This window comes from Saccostrea echinata, unplaced genomic scaffold (assembly GCF_033153115.1).
Source record: "Saccostrea echinata isolate AGI-Se365-2 ecotype Australia unplaced genomic scaffold, CSIRO_AGI_Sech_v1 ptg000009l, whole genome shotgun sequence".
Taxonomy (NCBI): domain Eukaryota; kingdom Metazoa; phylum Mollusca; class Bivalvia; order Ostreida; family Ostreidae; genus Saccostrea; species Saccostrea echinata.
The window spans coordinates 37964201-37987040 of NW_026889758.1; the positions used below are offsets into that span (position 1 = coordinate 37964201).

Below are 22840 nucleotides of genomic sequence, written 5' to 3' on the forward strand. Positions count from 1 at the left end.
TAAACCTTGCACTGGTGTGGTTCTATTACAATATTTGATTATTTTATGCAAAGGGATTGATAATTTTTTTTATTAATACCAATTGTCACATACATGTTTATAATATGGCATTACAACATTACATGTATATCATTAATGAATATAATAAACAAATACAAAAAAAAAATATTATAATAGTGACAATTGAGAGAGAGAAAGAAAGAAGGAGAGAGGGAAGGGGGTTGAGAAAGGTAAAAAAAAAAAAGAGCATGATCATAGAGAAATGTCTCTTCATTAAAGTACTGGTAAGAGTATGTCCAAGAATTGCAAAATGTCTTTAAGTGCCTAGTCGCAGGGTCTTACATAAGTGAAACCAATTTTTTTCCATTATTAAACTCTTTCATTTGATTACTTTTTGTTGCACTATATTTCATGGTAGAGAGTAATGTTTTAACATCTCCATGTAATCCTTGTAATCTCCAAACCTCATTACAACATTTAGCTCGATCTGTATATAAATGACAGTATTGTATTTAATTCTTTACTATTGGGTATTGGGTTTCCAAATATGAATGTACAACTGTCTATTGGAAAATCTATATTATGAGCTTCACAAAGAATGGTAAAACTATTTATAAGTTCCTGAACCTTCTGGCATTCCCACATAATATGAAAAATTGTTTCCTCACATGTCTGACAGGAGCTACACAATTTAGTATCTTTCAAACCCATTTTATATAAAATTCTATTTGTTACTAAGATATGTTGATTTATTCTGAATTGTAGCCATTGTAATTTAGAACTTTTTGTACATTGAAAAGAAATTTTCTATAGCATTTCCAATAGGGAATCTTGAATTTCACTTTTGAGAAAGGTACTACATGTTCTGTGTTCAAAATGTTATACATAGGTTTTGTTCCTTTTTTAAATAAACAGAATAATTTTAAATAAAAAGGTAGAATGGGCTTTGGGTTTGATCTTTCTTTGTTTACTTTTCCTACAGCCATAGCTACTTCTATAACTTTCTGTAGACTCACATAGATAAAAAATTGGTTTCTATATTAAATTTTGCTTGAAGTTCTTCTAATTTTAGAAAAGTTCCCTTTTCATCTGACAAATCTGATATAAGGGATTGATAAATTACCTCTACAAACAATTGGAATACTGTATATCACTTAATTTTCATGAAATTGTTATTTGGTATTTGTAAGGGAGAAAAAGTTTCTATAAATATCTTATACATAGGATTTTTTTTTCCATTTAAATGATGGTGGATTTCTTAAGAGGTATAGATAAATATAACTAATGTAAATTTGAAGAATGAATCTTTATTATACTGTGTAAAGTGATCATATGCATACTTGCCAACCTCCAACATGTAAAAATCTGGTCATGACCAGATTTGGAAAGTAAAAAATCTGGTCATAACGCGTAACCACATTTACGACACATTTACCATGATTAAATTAAATATATATGTATATATAAGCATTTGTGTATTGAGAATTATTTTATTAAAGTGAGGCTTTAGCTTACAATGACAACAAATTAATATATATTGTCAGATTAAATTTAAATGCTTAAAGGATATGATGACAAATTTCATTGCACAGAATGAAGATAAAGTCAAACATTGATATCTCAGACTTGATAGGACCCTGAAAAAAACTCTGTACATGTATTAGAGATATCAATGTTTGAGATACTGATCATGAAGTTCTACTGTATTTACTCATAAAACTGTATTTGCACATATACATATGCAGTGAAACTTGTCTAATCCAGATGTTGTGTATTCCAAAATCTTGCCAAATAGTAATACCGTCTTATCTTTAAGTCCCCTGCAGTAAATTCAAGTGATAAATGTTGTGTAATCTGGAATGTTGTCTAATCCGGCTAATTTCTTTGGAACAAATGGTGTCCAGATTAGACAAGTTCTAGTGTACTTCTATCATGTTAGAATTTACTTCATTTACAAAAAATTCACTTAAAAATAATAACATTTTTCCAATTCATTGAATACAAACTCTGCCAACCGTTCAAATTATTTCTTCAAATATTAATGTATATATAAATGTACTTTAGCAATTGATACCCATTCCAATATGCTGCCTCAAGTTTATAATCAAGCAGCTATATGGTGTTGCTATACCAATATTAACATAAACTCAACAATTGAAACCACAGGAGTATTACTTCTTCCCCTTGCCCTTGGATGGTTTGGCCAGCAGTGAGGGATTAATGTCCTTAAGGTCCAGCCCTTTGACTGAGAACAGCCTCTCAGCCCACTGCTGTAGGGTCCCCCCACACTTCATCCCTCTCTCCATAAGAAGAGACTTCAATTTCTCAAGTCCTAACACCTCCAGGTCAGCCACACTGCTGTAGTCATCAAAGTCAAATGGCTTGTCATCCTACAAAACATGCCATACAGAATTTATGACACAATATACATATACATGATATAAAAGCTCTATCAGATATCCATATTTATATTTATAAAACAATGTGAAAAGTCTGAACAATTCACTATAACAAAACCTGCCGTTGTAGCAGAAAATGTGAAGCAATACATACAGCTTTACTCAGAAATGCTTTTTTTCTAGGTTAAGTTTGCTTAAAAAAATTCAATCCCTATTACTGTTAGTTCTTTCATAATGTGTTAAAACTACACACCTCTGTTTTCTCTGACTGTTCTGGGGCTGGCTCTGATGTGCTTGGTTTTTTTAAGTCTTGCGTATTACTATCCTTTTGACACTCCTTTTGAGATTTCTCAATGTTTGTCTTATTCTCTGCATTAGAAGGATTTTCTTGTTGTTCCTTCAAATTTGCTTCACATTCTGGTGTTACCTGCTCATTAGAGTCACTGTCTGATGTATTTTCAGTAATCACTGTTACTGTGTGTTCAGATTCTGTTGAGCCATTACCAGCCTCACTTTGATCACCATTACCAGCCTCATTTTGATCTTCATTACCAATCTCACTTTGATCACCATTACCAGCCACACTTTGATCTGCTGAAGACTGATCACTTCTAGGGTCACTTTCTTCATCGCTGTCAAGGTCACTTAGATTCTCAATGTCAATCCCTAACCTAAAAGAATATAATATACACTAGGAATGTCAAAATCAATATTTTCATTATTCCAATAGTCTACTGCATTTGTCAACGAATAGTCAATTATTCGGAACATTATGCTTTTTGCATTCATCAGACTAATTTCTTTTACGAAGAACAATCAATAGTTATCTTTCTTTAGTTTAAGCATGTTTAGACCACACAGCATTTTTGATAGACCAGTCAGCAAGGGTCTAAATAATATTTAATGCATTGCCAACTGAAACTAAGCAGTTTTCTTATTTTTTCAGAAAGTCACAGGGCCAAAAAAGACCCTATTAAGCAAACCTTGCTCTTTTACAATAGGATATCTTCTGCATAGACAATCTGCCTAGAATCTTACCATTCATTGTGCTTCTTGACTTTGTGACAGGGACCCCCCTTGTCATCCCTTTTCCGTTTGAGTCCACTTCCTGATGGCCCAGCCTCTTCCTCTGAGGTAATTGTACATGATGCTTTCTGTTTACTTTGTGCTCGCTGCAATCCTACATACATAAAGAATGAAATTAAACTATCAGTTATATGCACTATATCATAATATAGTTCCTTTAACACAGCATCCAATATCATTAAATGAATTCAAATCGCTTTGCTATGACTGATCAATTTTCAATACAAACTGTACGTAGAGATTTAATAGCTAACCAGTTTGTAAAGCATCCTCTTGGTTTTCTGCCACGACTGCCTTCTGTTTATCATACAGTGGGTCCTCGAACTTGTGATTGGGCAAGGCTCTTCTTCTCTCCATTCTCTCCCTCCTCTTTTCCTCTCGTTCTTTTTCTTGCTCTGCCTTTTTTGCCACCCATTCTTTTAGCCTAACATAATCCACAGCATGAATAAATTTGAATATAGTGTAATACGATTATAATATTTAATAGAATTTTTTTTAATATCTGAATTATTACATTGTCAGATGTAAACCACCTTCAAATATTGTATTCAAATGCACATATTTTTATCAATGCCAAATTCTTGTCAAAGCATTTTTCTTTGCTTGTAAGTTTCCATTGAAACTCTTTTAGATTTTTCAGATACAAGAATACAGGCATTTATAATGGGGGGGAAATGTCAAGAGGAATGGTGGGCACATTGAATTATTTTGGTGGGTTTAAAATTTGTCTACTTTGGTATCATATTCTTCAATACAACCATATTTCAAATATTTTACAATGGAATTTTACACCAAAAAACATGTTTTATTAACCATGCAAAATGTGAAACCAATTAAACTAAATCTCACAAAATAACTTATTACCCCTCTGAAAAATTCTACTTCTCTAGTATTGCAGAAATTCCATATAAAGGTCATATAGTTTAGTACTGACAATTTTCTGCTTAATTCCTTTTAGTCCTAAAAAGTAATAAAAACCTACTGTTTTTCATTGTTGACATCTCTCATTCTTCTCCCACTTAAATCTCGACACGCTTCTCTGTTGTTAGTTTTGTCAATTTGTGCTCCAATGGCCCTCAACATAGAACCAAAACCTAGCAAATAATTATTATAACATTCATACAGGTGTATCATAAGAAAGAATTACTGCTCAATAAACATGAATTCAAGATAGCAATTTCCTATGATTATTTTTTAGGTTCTGCAACAGAAATTACACATTTCATAGATAACTATTTAAATGATTATTTTCAAATTGTTTTACCCTCTCAAGATTTTATCAAAGACTTTTCATAATGTCATATGTATAGTTGTTGGTAAATACAGTAAACTATGAATTGAAATAAATTAACTATAAATCTTGTAATCCTGTATACTGTATGCATGACTTACCTCCCTTCCCACCCACCAACCTTGGTACAATGTGGTAGATGCTGCCCTCTCTGATCTCCTCATGTTTTCGAACAATTTTTCCATTACAAGTGATGTAAAAATCATTCTGAAATTCAATTTAGATAGTTATACTAGTATTTTTGATGTAATTAATTTATTTTAATACAGTTTGTCTAGAAATCAGCATCCTGGGGTTACTAGAAGGTAAGCCTTTTCTATGCCCAAAGCCACACTGAATGTATCTTCATGTGAGAGTAGGTAATGTGTGTTGACAACCAGAGTGTAAATGCATAACAGAGCAAATAAGCTCTTTTCCTACATTTCAGGTACATGGGACATAACTTTGGTGAGAGCCAGTCTCATTAGGCATTTTAACTCCTTCAGTACCAAGTTTATCTACCCAAACATTGTGCACAACATTACAAATTTTTCAGACTAAAATTATTCTCTGTAAAAATTTAGTTTATTTGATAAATGTGATGCAGTTACTGTGTATGATGAGAGATTTTTCATATTATTTTAAAGCATACATTTTTAAATACATAAAATATGAGTAAACACCACTACCAAAGCAGTGATTTGGAAGGTCATGAAGGTCAATGGGACTATGGTGCAACTGTCAAATTTTTAATGGGCCAGTTTGAAAATGAATGGACCATCTATATATTCTGAGGGGCCATTTTAAGAAATAACAAAATGACAAACAAATATGATATACACAAAAAACTTGTTTTTTATAAAGAATTTTTTTTCATGTATGCAGTGCAGCACATTTAAAAGAACTGGCATACTGCATGATTTTTTTTTTTATATTTTTGGACCAGTAAGGTCGCCAAGATCAGGGACCTATATACGTTAGTATTTAAGTCCCAACTGAGATGATTCAACCTGAGAAAATCCTGGGAAATATGTCTTCTGACTTCATCAGTCATTTGTGTGGAATATGTAATTCTCCATTTCATTTTACCAGCTTCCCATAGTCATCAACTCAAAGGGTTACAGCAATAATCACTTTGAAGTTCCAATATTAATGTACAGTTATACAGAGTATGTGTATATTTACATTATCTAAAATAACTTCCAATGTCCATCTGTTGATATGAACTTAGAGAAAATATTCTGTTTGTCTTATTCTCTTTAGCTCTTTAGAGTAGTGGACATGCAGGCTTCTGCCATAGGCGAAATATGAGAATATCTCATAAGCAGTGATAAGAGAATATCTAAAAAGAGAATAGGCAAGGTCCAGCACGATCTCCTGATAAAGCTATATAGCTTTATTAAGCTATTCAGAATAGCTTGATTTAGGTATTTTATCACACTTTTTTCTTACGTGTTATTTTTGCAGCATATACAAAAAGTCGCACCTTGGTGCAGTACGTGGTAGTGTTCAACTTTGAACTCCTCTGAAAACATTGCATGTAAAAAATCACTCATCAAATTACAAGTTCTAAAAGTTTTGGGGCTATATAAAGCAACTGAATTGTGACCATACAGTTACTTCTTGAATGAAATTATATTAAAAGGCCGCAGGCCAGAGGTCAATTCTGGTCAACAAGATCATTGATCGGTAATAACTCACCACAATGTAAAGAAATCATACTTATCCACGCCTCAACATACATAAGGTGCTTTTGCTTAAAAGTATTCAAATGCTGCAATGTTAAGACTAAATTTGAGTATGGTTGCTTTTTTGATAGTCCATAGTACCTAGTATATATTTCAAAAGTCAAATACTTGTGATTTTTTGTCTATGCCTTACAACAGACATTTTTGAGAAAAACTGCATATAAATAGCTTATCAATCAAGCTATTTTGAATAACTTAATAAAACTATATAGCTAATTCAAGCTATAACGTTATAGCTTAGAGATTTTGCCAGACCTGATAGGCTACATATGTATGTCTCAAAGGCAATGATTTCAAGGCTTAGAAAGTAAAATTAAAAAAAAAAAATAAAAAATATGTACTTACATTGTTTGACTCTAAAAGATCGATTATAAGCTTTAGATTGTTCATATTTTTTTCGTCAAAGAGCTCTCCTCCTTTTAATTTCTTTTCGGAGAACTTTCTGGCGAAGTCATCAACGTTTAACAAACGCTTCGAAGATAAAAATTTACCTCCGCAAAGCGAAAGAGTGCGAAAAACCAAAAAACCGACCTTTGAGGTGCAAAATCGAAACTATAATTTTTCGCTACATCCATGGCTGAGGCACCCCCAGACAATATAGTAGAAATAACTTTGGAACGAGGAGATCATGGTAAGTGCGATATATTAGCTGTATATCTGTGCTGTGTTCCTTGCATTTGCTGAACACGAAGTTCGCTATGGTTTCGAATTTCCTCGACCGTTATATTCCGCACCGCGCCGGGATCTAGCAAGCCAGTTTTCTAAACTGAGACTTCTAATGATTTTTCATATTTTGGTGTACGCCAATCTTGCTAGCTGCAGAGCTCAAGATCTTTAGAAAATTGAATATGGACAACCAAACCAGAGAGCTACAGATCCACCCATTGACCATGTTGACACTGTTAATATTAAACTGAGAGATATGTTACCTTTGTAATTGGATTAAATAGCCTTGTAACAGGGTTACAATTGATCATAACTACTATGCGTTTTGCACAAAGTAAACTGTATCTTTGCAAGGTCAGCCCAATGGACAAAAGGGAACGAAATAATGTTTATCTTCTGACTGCTACCAAACATTTGGGCGTGTAGTTATAAGAAACACAAAAACAGAAATTCACATTTCTTGTATTTACAGAATCATTTGTTTAAATATGTGCCACACCCAGCTTAATACCTAAAACTACTCTTTATTGGTTTTATATTTTGATCTTAAATTATGTTAACAAATGGCTAATTTCAGGCACGTAGCTGCCTATACGCAAATATGCAAGTGCGTACACATCATAATCCCCCCCCCCCAAAAAAAGGAGAAAGAAGAAAAAGAAAGAAAAGAAAAAAGAAAGAATTATTCGGAGAAAAAAATCTCAGTACCATCCAAAAAATATTTGTGTTTCAAATTATTCTGTGTCATACATTTTGATTTAAATTTTGAATTATCATGGCTGTATGATAAAATTTGAAATTCTATATTTAATCACTGCCAAATCCAAATAAATCATTCATTATTTTGTCATTGTTCTATCATACATTGATATTTTTTTTAAAGATCTTTGAGAAATTAAATTTCAACCACATCGTTGAATGCTATAATCTACTCTAGTGTGATTTACATTACAATATTTTTTGTTCATAATTAAAATTTAGTATACATGTTTTTAAACGTTAAAAAAATTATATGATACCAATATATCGGTTATATTTTAAGCTTCAACTACATGTACAATAAGTTTCCATAGAAGTTTTAACTTTGTTAAAACAATAAATATTACTATGTCTTTTATTTTACTAGGCTATTATTTTTTTGGCAAGAAAATGAATTAAATATTTGGTAAAACTTGGGAGCTTAATTTTAAGCCCGCATCAGCAGGCACATAGTATGGGGGGGGGGGGTCCACCCCAACTTATATTCAAACCTAACCTTTTACTATTGAAAATGTACATTATTGAAAGGGTGGACCCCACTGTTTCTTGTAGCATTGTTAAATCATGGTGATTTGGTAATGTATTGATAAACTTTGGTTTGTGAAAGTTGGATCCCCCCCCCCCCCCCCCCCCCCCCCCCCAATAAACACACACAAGAAATAGGACTTCAAATTTTGACTTTTTTCTTTCTTGCTTGTCAAAGTGTTTAAAGTTGTAATTTTTTACTGGCTGGCAGAAACTATATTACATGTCTGACCAGAGCCCTTGACACACTGGGGGGCATCAAGACCCCCCACCCCACCCCCTGCCTTTCTCTGCGTACACATCATTTCCATTCTGGCTACGCACCTGAATTTTATTATGGGTTTTATATACAAAAGTTTCAAAACTATGATCAAACGGTGCCAAAATCTTGGATATATATATGAGCAAACATGGGTCACCTGTTCCCTTTTCAAATTCCTCCTTTGTTGTATTAAATTAAAAAAAAAATTATATGAAAAAATAACATTCTGAATTATTTTAAAGGTTTTATATTATTATCTTTCATACTTTTATAGACATGTGATTTAGATACAGGGTTCTCAGAGAATTCTAAACAATAGGCATGATAAGACCCACAAGATTTCAAATGATTGTGAATCTCTGTTATTAATGTCTCTGCTGCAATTATTCCTTGTATTTTACAATTTTCTCTCTTATTTTATGTGTACTATAATCACAGTCTTAGGCAATCAAAATGCAAGATGTCATAAAACTATTTTATGTCAGATGACAAAGTTACGAACCCAAAAGTTGCTAAGGCTACTGTGAGAATTCTATGATTTTTTTTTTTTTGAAAAGAATAGATTCAACTATTGACAAAAGCTACATTTCATGGCAATTTTATTTTTTTGCAAGCTTTATATATTAAGTATTATTTATATCATATATATCACATTATATGAACTCCACTACCTAAAGCATAGTATCCATCTATTTACCCATACTCTTGTTTTTCGGCTCACTTGAACCGAAGGTTTAAGTGAGCTTTTTAGCTCACCTGAGCCGAAGGCTCAAGTGAGCTTTTCTGATCAAAATTTGTCCGTTGTCTGTCGTCGCCGTTGTTGTTGTCGTAAACTTTTCACATTTTCATCTTCTTCTCCAGAACTACTGGGCCAATTTCAATTAAACTTGGCACAAAGTATCCTTGGGTGAAGGGGTTTCAAGTTTGTTCAAATGAAGGGCCACGCCATCCTCCAAGGGGAGATAATTACGAAATAGCAAAAAATTAATGGCATTATTGAAAAATCTTCTTCTCAAGAACCAGTGGGCCAGGAAAGATGAAACTCATGTGGAATTATTGTCAGCTAGTGTAGATTCAAGTTTGTTCAAATCATGACCCCCGGGGATAGGGTGGGGCCACAATGGACGATCAAAGTTTTACATAGGAATATATAGGAAAAATCTTCAAAAATCTTCTTCTCAAGAACAGCAAAGCTATGGTTGGTCATATTTATGTGGAAGCATCCTCAGGTGGTGTAGATTCAAGTTTGTTCAAATCATGACCCCTGGGGGTAGGGTGGGGCCACAATGAACAATCAAAGTTTTACATAGGAATATATAGGAAAAATCTTTAAAAATCTCAAGAACAGCAAAGCCACGGTTTGTCATATTTATACAGAAGCATCCTCAGATAGTGTAGATTCAAGTTTGTTCAAATCATGACCCCCCCCCCCCCCACTCCCTTTTTAGGGGTAGGTTGGGACCACTTATGCATTTAAGCTTTCGCAGCTAGGTTAAGGACGCCCATGAAATATACGCCTTTATATATTCAGGGAAAATGAATACAATTTTAATATTTTTTTTTAACAGCAATAGTTTTGATAAATGTGAATTGTGGTGATTACATTTGTATATATCGGGTCTCTGCTGAGTTCGGCCAAAGTGACATCGCTTACATCAGCTGTTTGTCACGTGACAGGTTTAAAATTGGACCATATATGTACTACTACAAAAGATCGTAAAAGTTCAACGATATACGGGCATTCTTCCGCTATAAAATTTATTTTGTTTTCTTTGAGACAAATTCCTTAACCCGAAAAGTGCTGGGAGCAACTTCCTCATGCTTGAGAATTGTTTAAAATTTAGCCGTCTTTCTATAAACTCCAGACAAAAATGTAATACACATTGGAATAATGTTAGATTACGGAATAAATAAACAATGTACAACCAGCTCCCAGCACTTTTCAGAATAGTAGGAATAATGGCTACACGTGTTTAAAAATTCAGAATTTATAGTGAAACGGATATCGTTGAACTTTTGATATTTTCGAGGGGCTGGACCCCTCATTCTAACACGTTACTGTACAAATGTGCTCCCTACGGCTATATATAAAGTCTACACATTATCAATTTAGTTTGACAATAAAATGTAGATTAATATATTTCAGAATATGTCTCTCTTTTTGTATGACTACGCATGTCTCGTATTTATTTTTATTTTTACAAGCCACGATAAAAGTTTGATCCACGCCTCAAATACAGAGAAACTGCGTGTCAAACTAAGAAATGACGTCATCTCAGTAAGTACAGCGAGATCAAGCTGGCTTTCATTCTGCATACGCTAAGTGCTATTATGGCAAGATAAGTTGCACATCCATTTATTTTTATAACATTTATGAGAAACGAAAGTATTTCGTGTGTTTTAAAAAGAACATTATAGTATTTATTCATCGAGATTCATTTGTATTGTTTTAACGTGACGTCATAATAGCTCTCCCAAACCTCTGCATAGGCTGACGTAGATATGGGAGTCCTTAACCTAGCTGCGTTTCAATACTAAACTGATTTTTCCTTTTTTCCTAGCCACAGTGCTCAGGTGAGCGATGTGGCCCTTGGGCCTCTTGTTGTTGTCCATTGTCTGTTGTCATTGTTGTCGTCATAACCTTTTTACAATTTCATCTTCTCAAGAACCACTGGGCCAATTTCACCCAAACTTGGCACAGAGTACCCTTTGGAGAAGGTTCAGATTTGTTCAAATGAAGGGCCCCGATCCTCGTCTAAAGGGAGATACATGTAATTAAGAAATAGTGAAAGTTGTTGGGGTTATTTAAAAATCTTCTCAAGAACCACTGGGCCAGAAAAGATGAAATTAATGTGAAAGCTTCCTGACATGGTTAAGATTCAAGTTTGTTCAAAATCATGACCCCTGGGGTTAGGGTGAGGCCATGGGCAATCAACTTTTTACATGAGAATACAAATGAACAATCTTTAAAAATCCATTTCCTGAGACCATTGAATCCATGAATAGTCATATTCATATTGAAGCATCCTCAGGTAGTTATATTCTAGTTTGTTGAAATCATGACCCCCTGGGGTAGGATGGGGCCATAATGGTTGATCAAAGTTTTACATAGGAATAGATCTATAAGAAAAATTTTTCTCAACAACAGCAGAGCTATGTATATGGAAGCATCCTTAAATAATGTAGGTTCAAGTTTGTTCATATCATGACTACCTGGGGGATCGGGGGTTGGGTCAACTTATATTTATATATATACTTATAATTGAAAACTGTTTTCTGCTTTTTCTTAGCCAAAGTGCTCAGGTGAGCAATTTGGGACATGGGCCTCTTGTTTTCATTTAACCTTCAATGCTCCTAGAATGTGGCATTGTAATGTCAGATTCTACTCTACTGCATTACAATAAAGGGGCATAAGTTTAAACAGTGTTTCATGCAATTAATTTCACAACAAATATCATTTAGAAATGTTGCAAAGTCAATGAAGTACCATAAGAAAAGTAGGAGTAATATCTATGTTTAATCAATGGTTGCCAAGCTCTCAGGAGGGAATTGCATATAATGTGAGAAATGATGCTTAACTAAAGAGTTTGCAACCAAAAAAAAAATGTTACCATTATTCAAAGGTTTTTTTTTCCCTTTTTTTTTTTTTGGATGAAGAGATCTGTGGCTATCTAATAAGTCAGTCTGTCCAAATTTTATTTATCAGAGAGCTATATCTACAGTTCTGCAGTACTGTATTATAAGAAGTCATCATGGTAACACATTTGGTGCATAAAATAATATAGTTTTTAGCTCACCTGAGCCGAAGGCTCAAGTGAGCTTTTCTGATCACATTTTGTCCGTCTGTCCGTCTAGCTGTCTGTCCATCTGTAAACTTTTCACATTTTCGACTTCTTCTAAAAAACCACTGGGCCAATTTCAACCAAACTTGCCACAAAGTATCCTTAGGTAAAGGGGATTCAATTTTGTTCAAATGAAGAGCCATGCCCTCTTTCAATGGGAGATAATTAAAAATTAGTGAAAAATTAATAGCATCTTTTAAAAATCTTCTCCTCAAGAACCCCAGGGCCAGGAAAGATGAAACTCATGTGGAAACATCCTTAGGTAGTGTAGATTCAAGTTTGTTCAAATCATGACCCCTGGGGGTAGGGCAGGGCCACAATGGACAATCAAAGTTTTATATAGAAATGTGTAGGAAAAATCTTTAAAAATCTTCTTCTCAGGAACAGCAAAGCCATGATTGGTCATATTTATATGGAAGCATCCTCAGGTAGTGTAGAGTCAAGTTTGTTCAAATGATGACCCCTGGGGGTAGGGTGAGGCCACAATGGACGATCAAAATTTTACATATTTAGGAGAAATCTTTAAAAATCTTCTTCTCAGGAACAGCAAAGCCAAGATTGGTCATATTTATGTGGAAGCATCCTCAGATAGTGTAGATTCTATTTTGTTCAAATGATGACCCCGGGGGGTAGGATGGGGCCACAATGGGGGATCAAAAATTTTACATAGGAACATATAGGGAAATATTTTCTTCTCAAGAACAGAAAATCATTTTTAGTCATTTTGATATGGAAGCATCCTCAGGTAGTGTAGATTCAATTTTGTTCAAATGATGACCCCAAGGGTTAGGGTGGGGCCACAATGGGGGATTGAAAGTTTAACATAGGAATATATAGGAAAAAATTTTCTTCTCAAGAACAGAAAAGCTATGTTTAGTCATATTGATATGGAAGCATCATCAGGTAGTGTAGATTCAAGTTTGTTCAAATGATGACCCCTGGGATAGGGAGGAGCCACAATAGGGAACAAATTTTTATATAGGATTATATTGGAAAAATATTTTAAAAATCTTCTCAAGTACAACAGCACCACTTGTTATATTGACATGGAAGCATCTGCATATCGGGTTTATATCTCTCAGTTGATTCGATATGCCAGAGCATGCTCTAGGGATAAATAATTTCTAAAACGAGGTAAGTTATTGATGAACAAGTTGATGAAACAAGAATATCAGCAGTCTCATTTAAAGTCATCATTTCTTTAGTTCTATGGTCGATACAATGACCTTGTCAGCAAATACAATCTTTCATTAAGTCAAATGCTGACTGACTTTTTTCGTAGTAATTGTTAGACCATTATTTACACATGAATTGTCGACAGATTTTTCCGTTATTTCCCATCATGACAAGGAGCACACGGCGGGTGTGACTGGTCGGCAGGGGATGCTCACTCCTCCATGGCACCTGATCCCACCTCTGATGTCTTAGGAGTCCGTGTTTGCTCTGCTCCTATTTTGTAATGTTTAATGGACTTTTGAGCTCAAATACTGTTCGTTATCGCCACATTTTTCTTCAGGTAGTTTAAATTTAAAGCCCTCCCCCGTAATCTTTTCAATACTGAACTGATTTGTGCTTTTGCCTAGCCAGTGTGCTCAGGTGAGTGTTGTGGCCCATGGGCCTCTTGTATTGCATTGCTTTAAATTTCAAATTGTATTACAGGTCTAGGTTTTAACATCAGAGGAGGTGTAGACATTCCATATGTACAAGGAGATTCGGGAATATTTGTGACCAAAATCAGAGAGGATGGTGCAGCATTTCAAGATGGTCGTTTAAGAGAAGGAGACAAAGTTCTTGAAGTATTTATTCATTGTGTCATCATTTTTTTTTACACTTAATTGAGGCTGCTTAATTGGCCTTGAAAATATCTTTAGAGATTTATCAACGCTCTAGCCAAAATATTAATGCACCTGAATACAATGAGATTCATTATTTTGCATGATGAAAGTTCTCATTGCAAATTGAAAAATACATGTTCATCAATATTTTTTTTCTATCTTCCTTTGCTCATGGTTTCTAGCACCAGCACTTCTTTCCTCCACAACTTTTTCTGCCTTGAAGATCTGAAGGAGGGAGGAGGGGACTTATAGTTTTGATGCCTTAATTGTCTTTCTATTTTTCAGTTCATGATTTTTATATGCCAGTCTTAAGATAGAACATATTATGGTATGGCGTTCATGTCCATCTGCCTGTCTGTAACTTTTTCTTGTTCAGCTCATAACTTATGAGGCCTAGAATTATCAGACAAAAGTTTGATAGAGAATAATCAAACTTTTTCAGATGATACACATTGGGTAGAAGATGTGTTGAACATTTAAAGTAGATCGCTGTGACATTTAATTGATATGGCCAAATATGGCAAAATTCTGTTTTGCTCATAACTGGAAAATTATTGGACCTAGAGTCATCAAACTTAGTCAATTAATGCATCTTAGGTAGAAGGTGTGTCACATCCTACTTAAAGGTCACTGTGACCTTTAATTAGGGTTTTTGTTTTGAACATATTTTATTGTATAATTAACACAAAGGGATTGGTTACAAGTTCTAACAACTTAGGAAAACCTTTCCCCATAAATACATACAGTAATTATATCTCTTGGGAACCGGGCAAAGGAATCTGGCCTCTTAATTGCAATTGATAGTATCTGGCATATCAAAATAGGTCTTATTAAATATTAGGTATCCATTACTTTAAAAATCAATTTGTTATAAAGTTATTAAAATGAATTTGATATTGTACAAAATAATATTTTAATTATTTTTATATCTCAACAACCAATTGCAGAGTGTCATGTCTCACTAAGATGACAGTTTTACATTAATTAATCAGTCTATTGCCATAGAAATAATGATTAGTGTTTTGATGTTTTATAAGGCTTTAGCATTGTTCTTTACAACAGATGGGCATCTGTAAACTCTTACACAACCAGTTGAGAAATATATGCTATATTATCTGTTCTAATTAATTACTACACATAGGAGAGGCACTTTCAAACATTAAGATGGAAAAATCATTGAAATTTTTCAACCAAAGTTGACATGGTTTTCTTCTTTGCACTCTAATCTGTAAATGATAATTGAACAATATTTGTCGGGTGTATCATGTGCAGGGGCAGTGCACATTATTATCTTAGTTGAACACTGTTCAATGTTAAAGATCAAAGTTAAAAAAAAAAAAAAAAAAAAAAAAAAAAGCTTTGTTCATACATCATTGTTCAAACTGGGCTTTGTAGGTACCATGACTCTACATGTATGTTCATAATTGCAACCACGTCTAGTTTTCTCATGGCATTTAACATTTTCAGTTTAATAAAAAGATAATAAAATGAATTAAAATCTTTGGCAAAGGTGGGTTTTGGGGATTGATAAGTAGTATAGATAAAATTTGACGAAAAAAAGAATGGAAGAATATCTTTCACTAAAAATTGAGCCTGTTCAACATGTAGGCACTTCAAACTCTAAAAGTAGAGTTCTTGTCCTTGATACCAGTACTCAGCTTTGTTAATTATCATGTATTTATTTTGCATTGTTTTAAGGTTTCTTTGGTGTATTATATTTTTGCCATTGAGTTTTGTCTCTTTTACTTCAGATTAATGGCCATAGCTTGGACAGAGTCACACATAATGAGGCAGTACAACACTTTGTCAATGCTGGGGAGACGATCACATTGAGGGTTTTGCAGGGGGCAGAGGAGGCAATACAGGTGAGTTAATCCAAACTCATATGTATAAGGCATATATATTACAGCAGTATACAAACATTTGTATTTTATAAAAAGGTGTCTTTCCTTTATAAATTGAATTATAATCCATAATCTCTTAATATAATAAGTAGTAAGTAATTAATAGCCATTCTCTGTAACCACTTAAACTTTTGTGGCATGCATAGTCATAGATTTTTTTCAAATTTGGCTGGAATTCAGCACCTCATAAACTACTCCAAAAAATATTGTTAGATCATATGAATGTTGAGCAGTTACCATGGAAACAGTGTCTAAAGTTGATTTTTTCTGAAAATATGCAATTTTTAGGAATGTTATTCAATGAAATGCGGCTACTTCAATTCATGATACTCACAGAAATAAAAAGTATGACATCTGATTTTAAAAGACATTTAAAAACATTGTTGGTATTCAGTCTATAAATATGAGAAATCTATGATTAAAATAGCAGACATTCATTTAAAAATTGAATTATCTCCCTTTGATAATTGTGAGCTCTTTAGTGTGAGAGATAAAAAAAATCATTGGACAAAACTGACTGGAAGTTGCTTACAATACGTTATATTTCCATTAGTGAACTCTTCAAAATTAGAGGCACGTTTGGTCGTCTGACTGGGACAGCATGGTGTTGCGGATAATACGAAACACGCCAATCTCAATCCAATTTTAAATGTTAAATGTATTTGTCATTCCAATTAAAGAATAGAAGAACTAAAAGACATATGTAAAAGAGCGAGAACCCTAAATTTATCATCCATTAATAAAAAATACGATATTTCCGAGGCATGTGTATTGTATTTAGATGTACCATACGATAAATAGATACATACGATCAACAATAGATATAAATTGATATCGTTGTCATTCCTACTCTTGATGTATATAAAGTCCACAACAATAAAATATTTCATTTGCATTTTCTTAGGATTTGTTCATCAACATTCAACACATTGTTTACATGTTTACGTTACATTTGTCCCAGAAATCCCGCGAGATTTGTACATTTTCCGACTTTTTCACAAAAGAGCGCACTAAGAAGTATAACTCTTTCCTAGTGGAAATAGAACGTATTGTCAACATATATCCTGGATTTCAAGTAAAATCAAGTGTTTTTTCTGTTTATTTAATGTGCATACAAATTTTAACCTCTTTGTTTATTTCCTGGATGCAAAAGAGTAATTTTGATGTATGAACAATGGCGAAATGTACATGATCACACTATAATGTGAGAGAAGTAGGCTTTTGATTTCACCTAAATGATTAGATTCAAGCTACATTTAAATGATCATACAAAACTGGAAGTTGAAAGTTGGATAAAAAATAGACTTGGCAACAACAAAGTACAGGTGTATCAAGTTTATATTGAATGAAGTGATGTAAGTTGATGCCTGTCATTAAAGGGAGGACCATTTGATTTGTTGGGGGGGGGGGGTGACAGATTTTAGAAACTTATAATCTGTTCTTGAAATTGTTGAAAATAAATAATCTGTCCTCTACTGACAGGAAAATAAATAATCTATCCTTGATAAGTGCTACAACCCCCACCCCCACCCCCACCCAAAGGCACTTGTTTCGGTAAATAATTTTTTTTAACCCATTAATAGTATAATAAGTATTATTATTATACTATGGGTTAAAAAAATTATTACCAAAATAAGTGCCCCCCCCCCCCTTCCCAAGAAATAGAGTTTGGGCGTATTCCTTTTTTTTTTTTTTTTTTTTTGGCTCTTCAGACTTTTTTTAAGGTGAAACAGAAAATAAATAATCTGTCCAGGATCATCTTGGAAATAAATAATATGGATTTCACTACCACGAAAATAAATAATCTGACTAGGAAAAAACAAACGCTCTTTACACCCCCATCTAAAATTAAAGAACGAAAAAGTATATTTTATCTCTATTTAAAGGCTACATGTAGAAAAAAATCCACACCTAAAAACCAGTTTTTAGTGAAGGATGTAACAGAAAATTTAATCTTTTTAATTCTTCCTACTGTTTGCCTTTATCTGTATCACAAAGAAAGAGAAAAGTTATGAGTGTATATTTCAGAATTTGCTTTTTTATTCAATGATTTTGAAAACATTTAGAAAGAAATTGATAATTTTGCTGAAGCAAGAATTTTCTTTAAAGGAAAGGTCTTTACCCAATAAAAAAAGAATAAATTGTTAAGGCCAATAATAAAAATGTTTTGTTTGATTCCTGTCGAACAGTCAAAATTATACTTTCATTTTTTTTTTGGAGGGGGGGTGGGGGTGCATAGAAATACAAATTGTCTGAATCATATTTAAAGTTAACGGTTTATCATTTTTCTAGACTAAGATACATTTAGATTGAACCTTGTAGCAGTAAGATTAATTTTAAATCTGTCTAGCTGTATTTCATTTACAACGAAAACATAAATAAATTTCTGACAAGCCCCCCCCCCCCCCTTTCTACCAAAAAAAAAATCATAAAATTAAATTTAAAAAATCTATACCCCGGGAATGGGGGCAGGTTGGGGTTTTGTATCACTTATGAATGAATCACTTCGGAATCCTTTAATATTTATAAATAACGCTTCTTAACGTTTTACAAGGGATTTTTTTTTTTACATGGTACCTGGAAGGGATGGAGTAAGTCCTGGTCATTGGTTACTTTACTATATTCATTTTTTTAAATAAAATGAAAACCGTAGGAATAAGGCAGGGACATATTATTTATTTTCAACATTTTCAAGGACTAAACTTTGGAAATTATGTTTACATTACACACCATAAGGTGTACGATTCCATCAAGCTTACCAACCAACTCAAATTAAGCAACCGACATAAATTCAAGAAAGCACAAAAACAGATTATTAAATTTTGGGAAAAAGCAGATATATTATGTGTAAACCCATGCATATTTGGGTTGAAATATTCATCATCAATGTCTCTAAATTTTCAAGTTTTTAAGAATAATATTGCAAAGTAATTTAAAAATGGATTTAGGCTTTTTCTGTCAATTTCTCTGAAAAAAGTCACAGGAAAACATAATTTGATTGTCACTGGAAAAGTGTGGGCTGTTGAATAGGGTCAAAAATGTACATTTTAGAACAAGGACTTAGTCTACAAAAACAACAAAAGAGTTCTTACATGCATGTAGCACAATTCTCTACGTACAAGTCATTCAATATGGTAAGTGTATAGGCTTTCAATATTTTGACTTGGCTACATTTTTATCAATAAATGACCTTTAAAAAACATTCTCATAGCATTTTCACATTATATATGGATCAAGCTAAAGGTGAGAATGTAATTTATTTACCAGTTTCAGTATAAAACAGGATACGCTTTCACAATATCCAAGTATAAATGCAATACTAACAAGCTAATTCAGAGAATCTGTGTCCCCTGCTTAAGGAAAAAAGAAGAGCATGTACGGATCTAGAGGGGTGGTGGTCGTAGGGTGGTGGGGGACGGGACACTTTCAGAGGAGCGGACTGGACCATAGGGAGTTATGATATAAAATTTCATTGCAAAAGCTTAAAAGCTTATATGAAAGTTTTACACACAAACAGAATGTATAAATTTTGACATTGACCTTTGACCTTTTGACCTCGAAATCAATAGGGGTCTTCTTTAGTTCATAGGGAGTTGTGGTTTAAAATTTCAATGCAAAAGCTCGAAGGCTTCTCGAGATATCGCACAGAAATAAAGTGTTTAAACATACTGAATTTATGAATTCATGACCTTGACCTTTGACCTTAAAATCAATGGGAGTCTTCCCTAGGCCATAGGGATTTTTAATGCAAAATTTAATTGCAAAGGCTCAAAGGCTTCTCGAGACATCGGGCCGAAACTAAAGTGTTACAGAAAGACAGACTGACGGACAGATGGACGGTCAGACAGACCCAAATCAATATCCCCCACTTTCAGTGAAAGCGGTGGACAAAAAGGCAATTTTTATATACCATTGTGACCTTGTACTTTGACCTTCTGTCTGTATTTATTAATTCAGGTGATGCTACATGTAGTTATTGCCCACCAGAATGGTAATTTTGTTTATTCATGCTGTTTAAAACAAAAGTATTAGTTGGGACACAGAAAAAAAATGTGTTCAGTTTCCTTAAATTTCTATCTAAATCGAGCCATTTTGACCTTGACCTTTGACCTTTTGTCATGAAAATTGATTTTTCTCTTTGTTTTTGCTATTGTGTACCACATAACTAGATTTGTTTTCAATTCATTTTAAAATACTCAGGTATTTATATGGAAACTGATTGTAAATATCTATTGCCCTTGTCTAGAATTCTTTGAAAAAGCATAAGTTTGTAACCATGGTAACACGAAAACAAAATATGAATACCAAGTGTTTCTTTGCAGTTTATATAAGAACTATATATGGACTTTCAAACCAATGTATTTAATTTTTCCCATATGTCCGCAAAATTTTACACCAGGCTTTTCAAAAGAGCATAAAATCTACAATTTTTCCACAGAAAAATCCTACCTAAAAACGGGCGATATTTTTTCTATTAGGTAAAGTTACTCAAATACTAGAAATTATCTAAAGAACTATAAAAATGATGTATTTTGGCAAAAAGATGAAGTCATGTAAATATCTTGTTGTGTTAAAGACTTTTAATTAGTCAAAAAGGGTCATTTTTCATCAAAATTTAGCCTTTTTTAGGCCATGAAAAATGTATGTTGGTTGCCATGGTAACCATGGACCATAGCAACCATTTTATTATGAATTTTAGTTTCATACATCAATATAGGAATGTGTGCCAAGTTTCATAAAAATCTAAGACCTAGCATGCCACACTCCCTATATAAGAGTTTAAATGCTTACAGAGAATGGCTATTAATAAGTAATCGGAAATTAATTATTTTACTGCACTCCCTTTTCTATTATGAGGAAGAAATGCAGGGTAATCAATATGGGTTTTAGGCTACTGACCAAAGCCTTACAATACTGAGGTACAGGGAGCCATAGTATTGTTCCATGGTTAAAGCTTCAAATTGAAGTCCATGTCAGTGTTCATTTTTAAACTAAGCAGAAAATGACTGTACAATATTAAATTTTAAACATTTAACCAGATACTTTACAATCTTACTAAGTTATAAAAGTGAATTGATAAATGTTGTGATAATTTGAATCCAAAGTTTAGTAATCTGCTTTAGCTATTACTATGAATACATCTATTAAGAAATAAAGTTGACACCTGAATTTTACTCTACAGCAGCAGCAGAGGGAGAATGAAGAGAATGAACAAGGCCCATCCCCAGCTAGCTCCCGTTCCTCCATACCACGCATTCCCTCGAATTCCTCCTCCTCCTCTTCAAATACAGCTCTCTTTGGTAGCTTATTTTTGGTGGCAGCAGCAACAGCAGCTGCTGCAGCTTACGTTTACTTTAGGTACAGAAAATGAACAGTAATAGTTCAATATGTAACATTCAATTGTTTTAAAACACACCGTGAGGGATCATCCATCATAAGTTATTTAAATCATATGTACAAAATTTTGATTAGTGGCAGTTTAGACTTATTCAGAGCTTCTGTATGATAATGTGATAGTTACAATTGTAATGCAATGTGTTTATTTCCTGTCTCTTGCAAATTGCAAGATTTTTATTTTTGAATAAATGTTTTGCTCTATTGAATTTCTACATCTTATTCTTATATTCTTTTTAGCTCACCTGAGTCAAAGGCTCTAGTGAGCTTTTTTGATCAAAATTTGTTGTCCGTCGTTGTCATTATCGTTGTTGTTGGTGTCATGAACTTTTTACAATTTTTTCTTCTTCTCCAGAACCACTGGGCCAATTTCAACAAAACTTAGCACAGAGTATCTTTGGGTGAAGGGGATTCAAGTTTGTTCAAATGAAGGGCCACATCTTCTTCCAAGGGGAGATAATTAAGAAAACGCAATATTTGGGTGGGCTGATTTAAAAAAAAACTTTTTCTCAAGAACAGGATAGCCATTAAAAGTCATATTCATATGGAAGCATCCACAGGTAGTGTTAATTCAAGTCTGAGCAAATCACGACCCCTGGGGGTAGGGTTGAGACACAATGGATGGTCAAAATTTTATATGGGTATACATAGAAAAAATCTTTTTCTTACGAACAGCAAAGTCATAATTAGTCATATATGTATGGAAGCATCCTCGGGTAGTGTAGATTAAAATTTGTTAAAATCATGACCCCAGGGGGTAGGGTGGGGCTACAATAAGTTTAACAAAGGAAAATATAGTAAAAAATCTTTTTTTTTCAAGAAAAGCAAAGCATAAGCAGTCATATTTATATGGAAGCATCCACAGATAGTGTATATGTTACATTAAAAGTTTAAATCTAAAGTTTAAACTTATCTATAACTATCTAGTTAGTTATAGATAAGTTTAAACTTTTAATATAACATATATTCAAATTTGTTAAAATCATGACCCCTGGGGATAGGGTGGGGCCTCAATGTGCAGTTAAAGTTTTACATAGGAGAAGTCATTAAAAATCTTCTCAAGAACAGGAAAGCCATGATTAATCATATTTATATGGAAGCATCCTCAGGTAGTGTAGATTCAATTTTTTTTCCAAATCATGACTCCTGT

At 33.4% G+C, this 22840-nt stretch overlaps 2 protein-coding genes across 2 annotated transcripts; one reads left to right on the forward strand and one right to left on the reverse strand.

Annotated features, from left to right (window-relative positions):
• Window positions 1–2044: 2044 nt before the first annotated feature.
• Window positions 2045–6897, reverse strand: LOC133183662 (splicing regulator SDE2-like). The gene is made up of 7 exons (XM_061318595.1): window positions 6849–6897; window positions 4878–4983; window positions 4468–4579; window positions 3740–3909; window positions 3438–3579; window positions 2653–3070; window positions 2045–2390 (listed from the first exon to the last, which is right to left on the reverse strand). Exons 1-7 carry the CDS (start codon window positions 6891–6893, stop codon window positions 2172–2174), a joined length of 1212 nt encoding a protein of 403 aa, XP_061174579.1. The 5' UTR covers window positions 6894–6897; the 3' UTR covers window positions 2045–2171.
• Window positions 6898–7009: 112 nt separating this feature from the next.
• On the forward strand, window positions 7010–21899 carry LOC133182330 (synaptojanin-2-binding protein-like). The gene is made up of 4 exons (XM_061317134.1): window positions 7010–7134; window positions 14217–14353; window positions 16144–16257; window positions 21479–21899. The coding sequence occupies exons 1-4, from the start codon at window positions 7077–7079 to the stop codon at window positions 21665–21667; spliced, it is 498 nt and encodes a 165-aa protein (XP_061173118.1). The 5' UTR covers window positions 7010–7076; the 3' UTR covers window positions 21668–21899.
• Window positions 21900–22840: the final 941 nt, after the last annotated feature.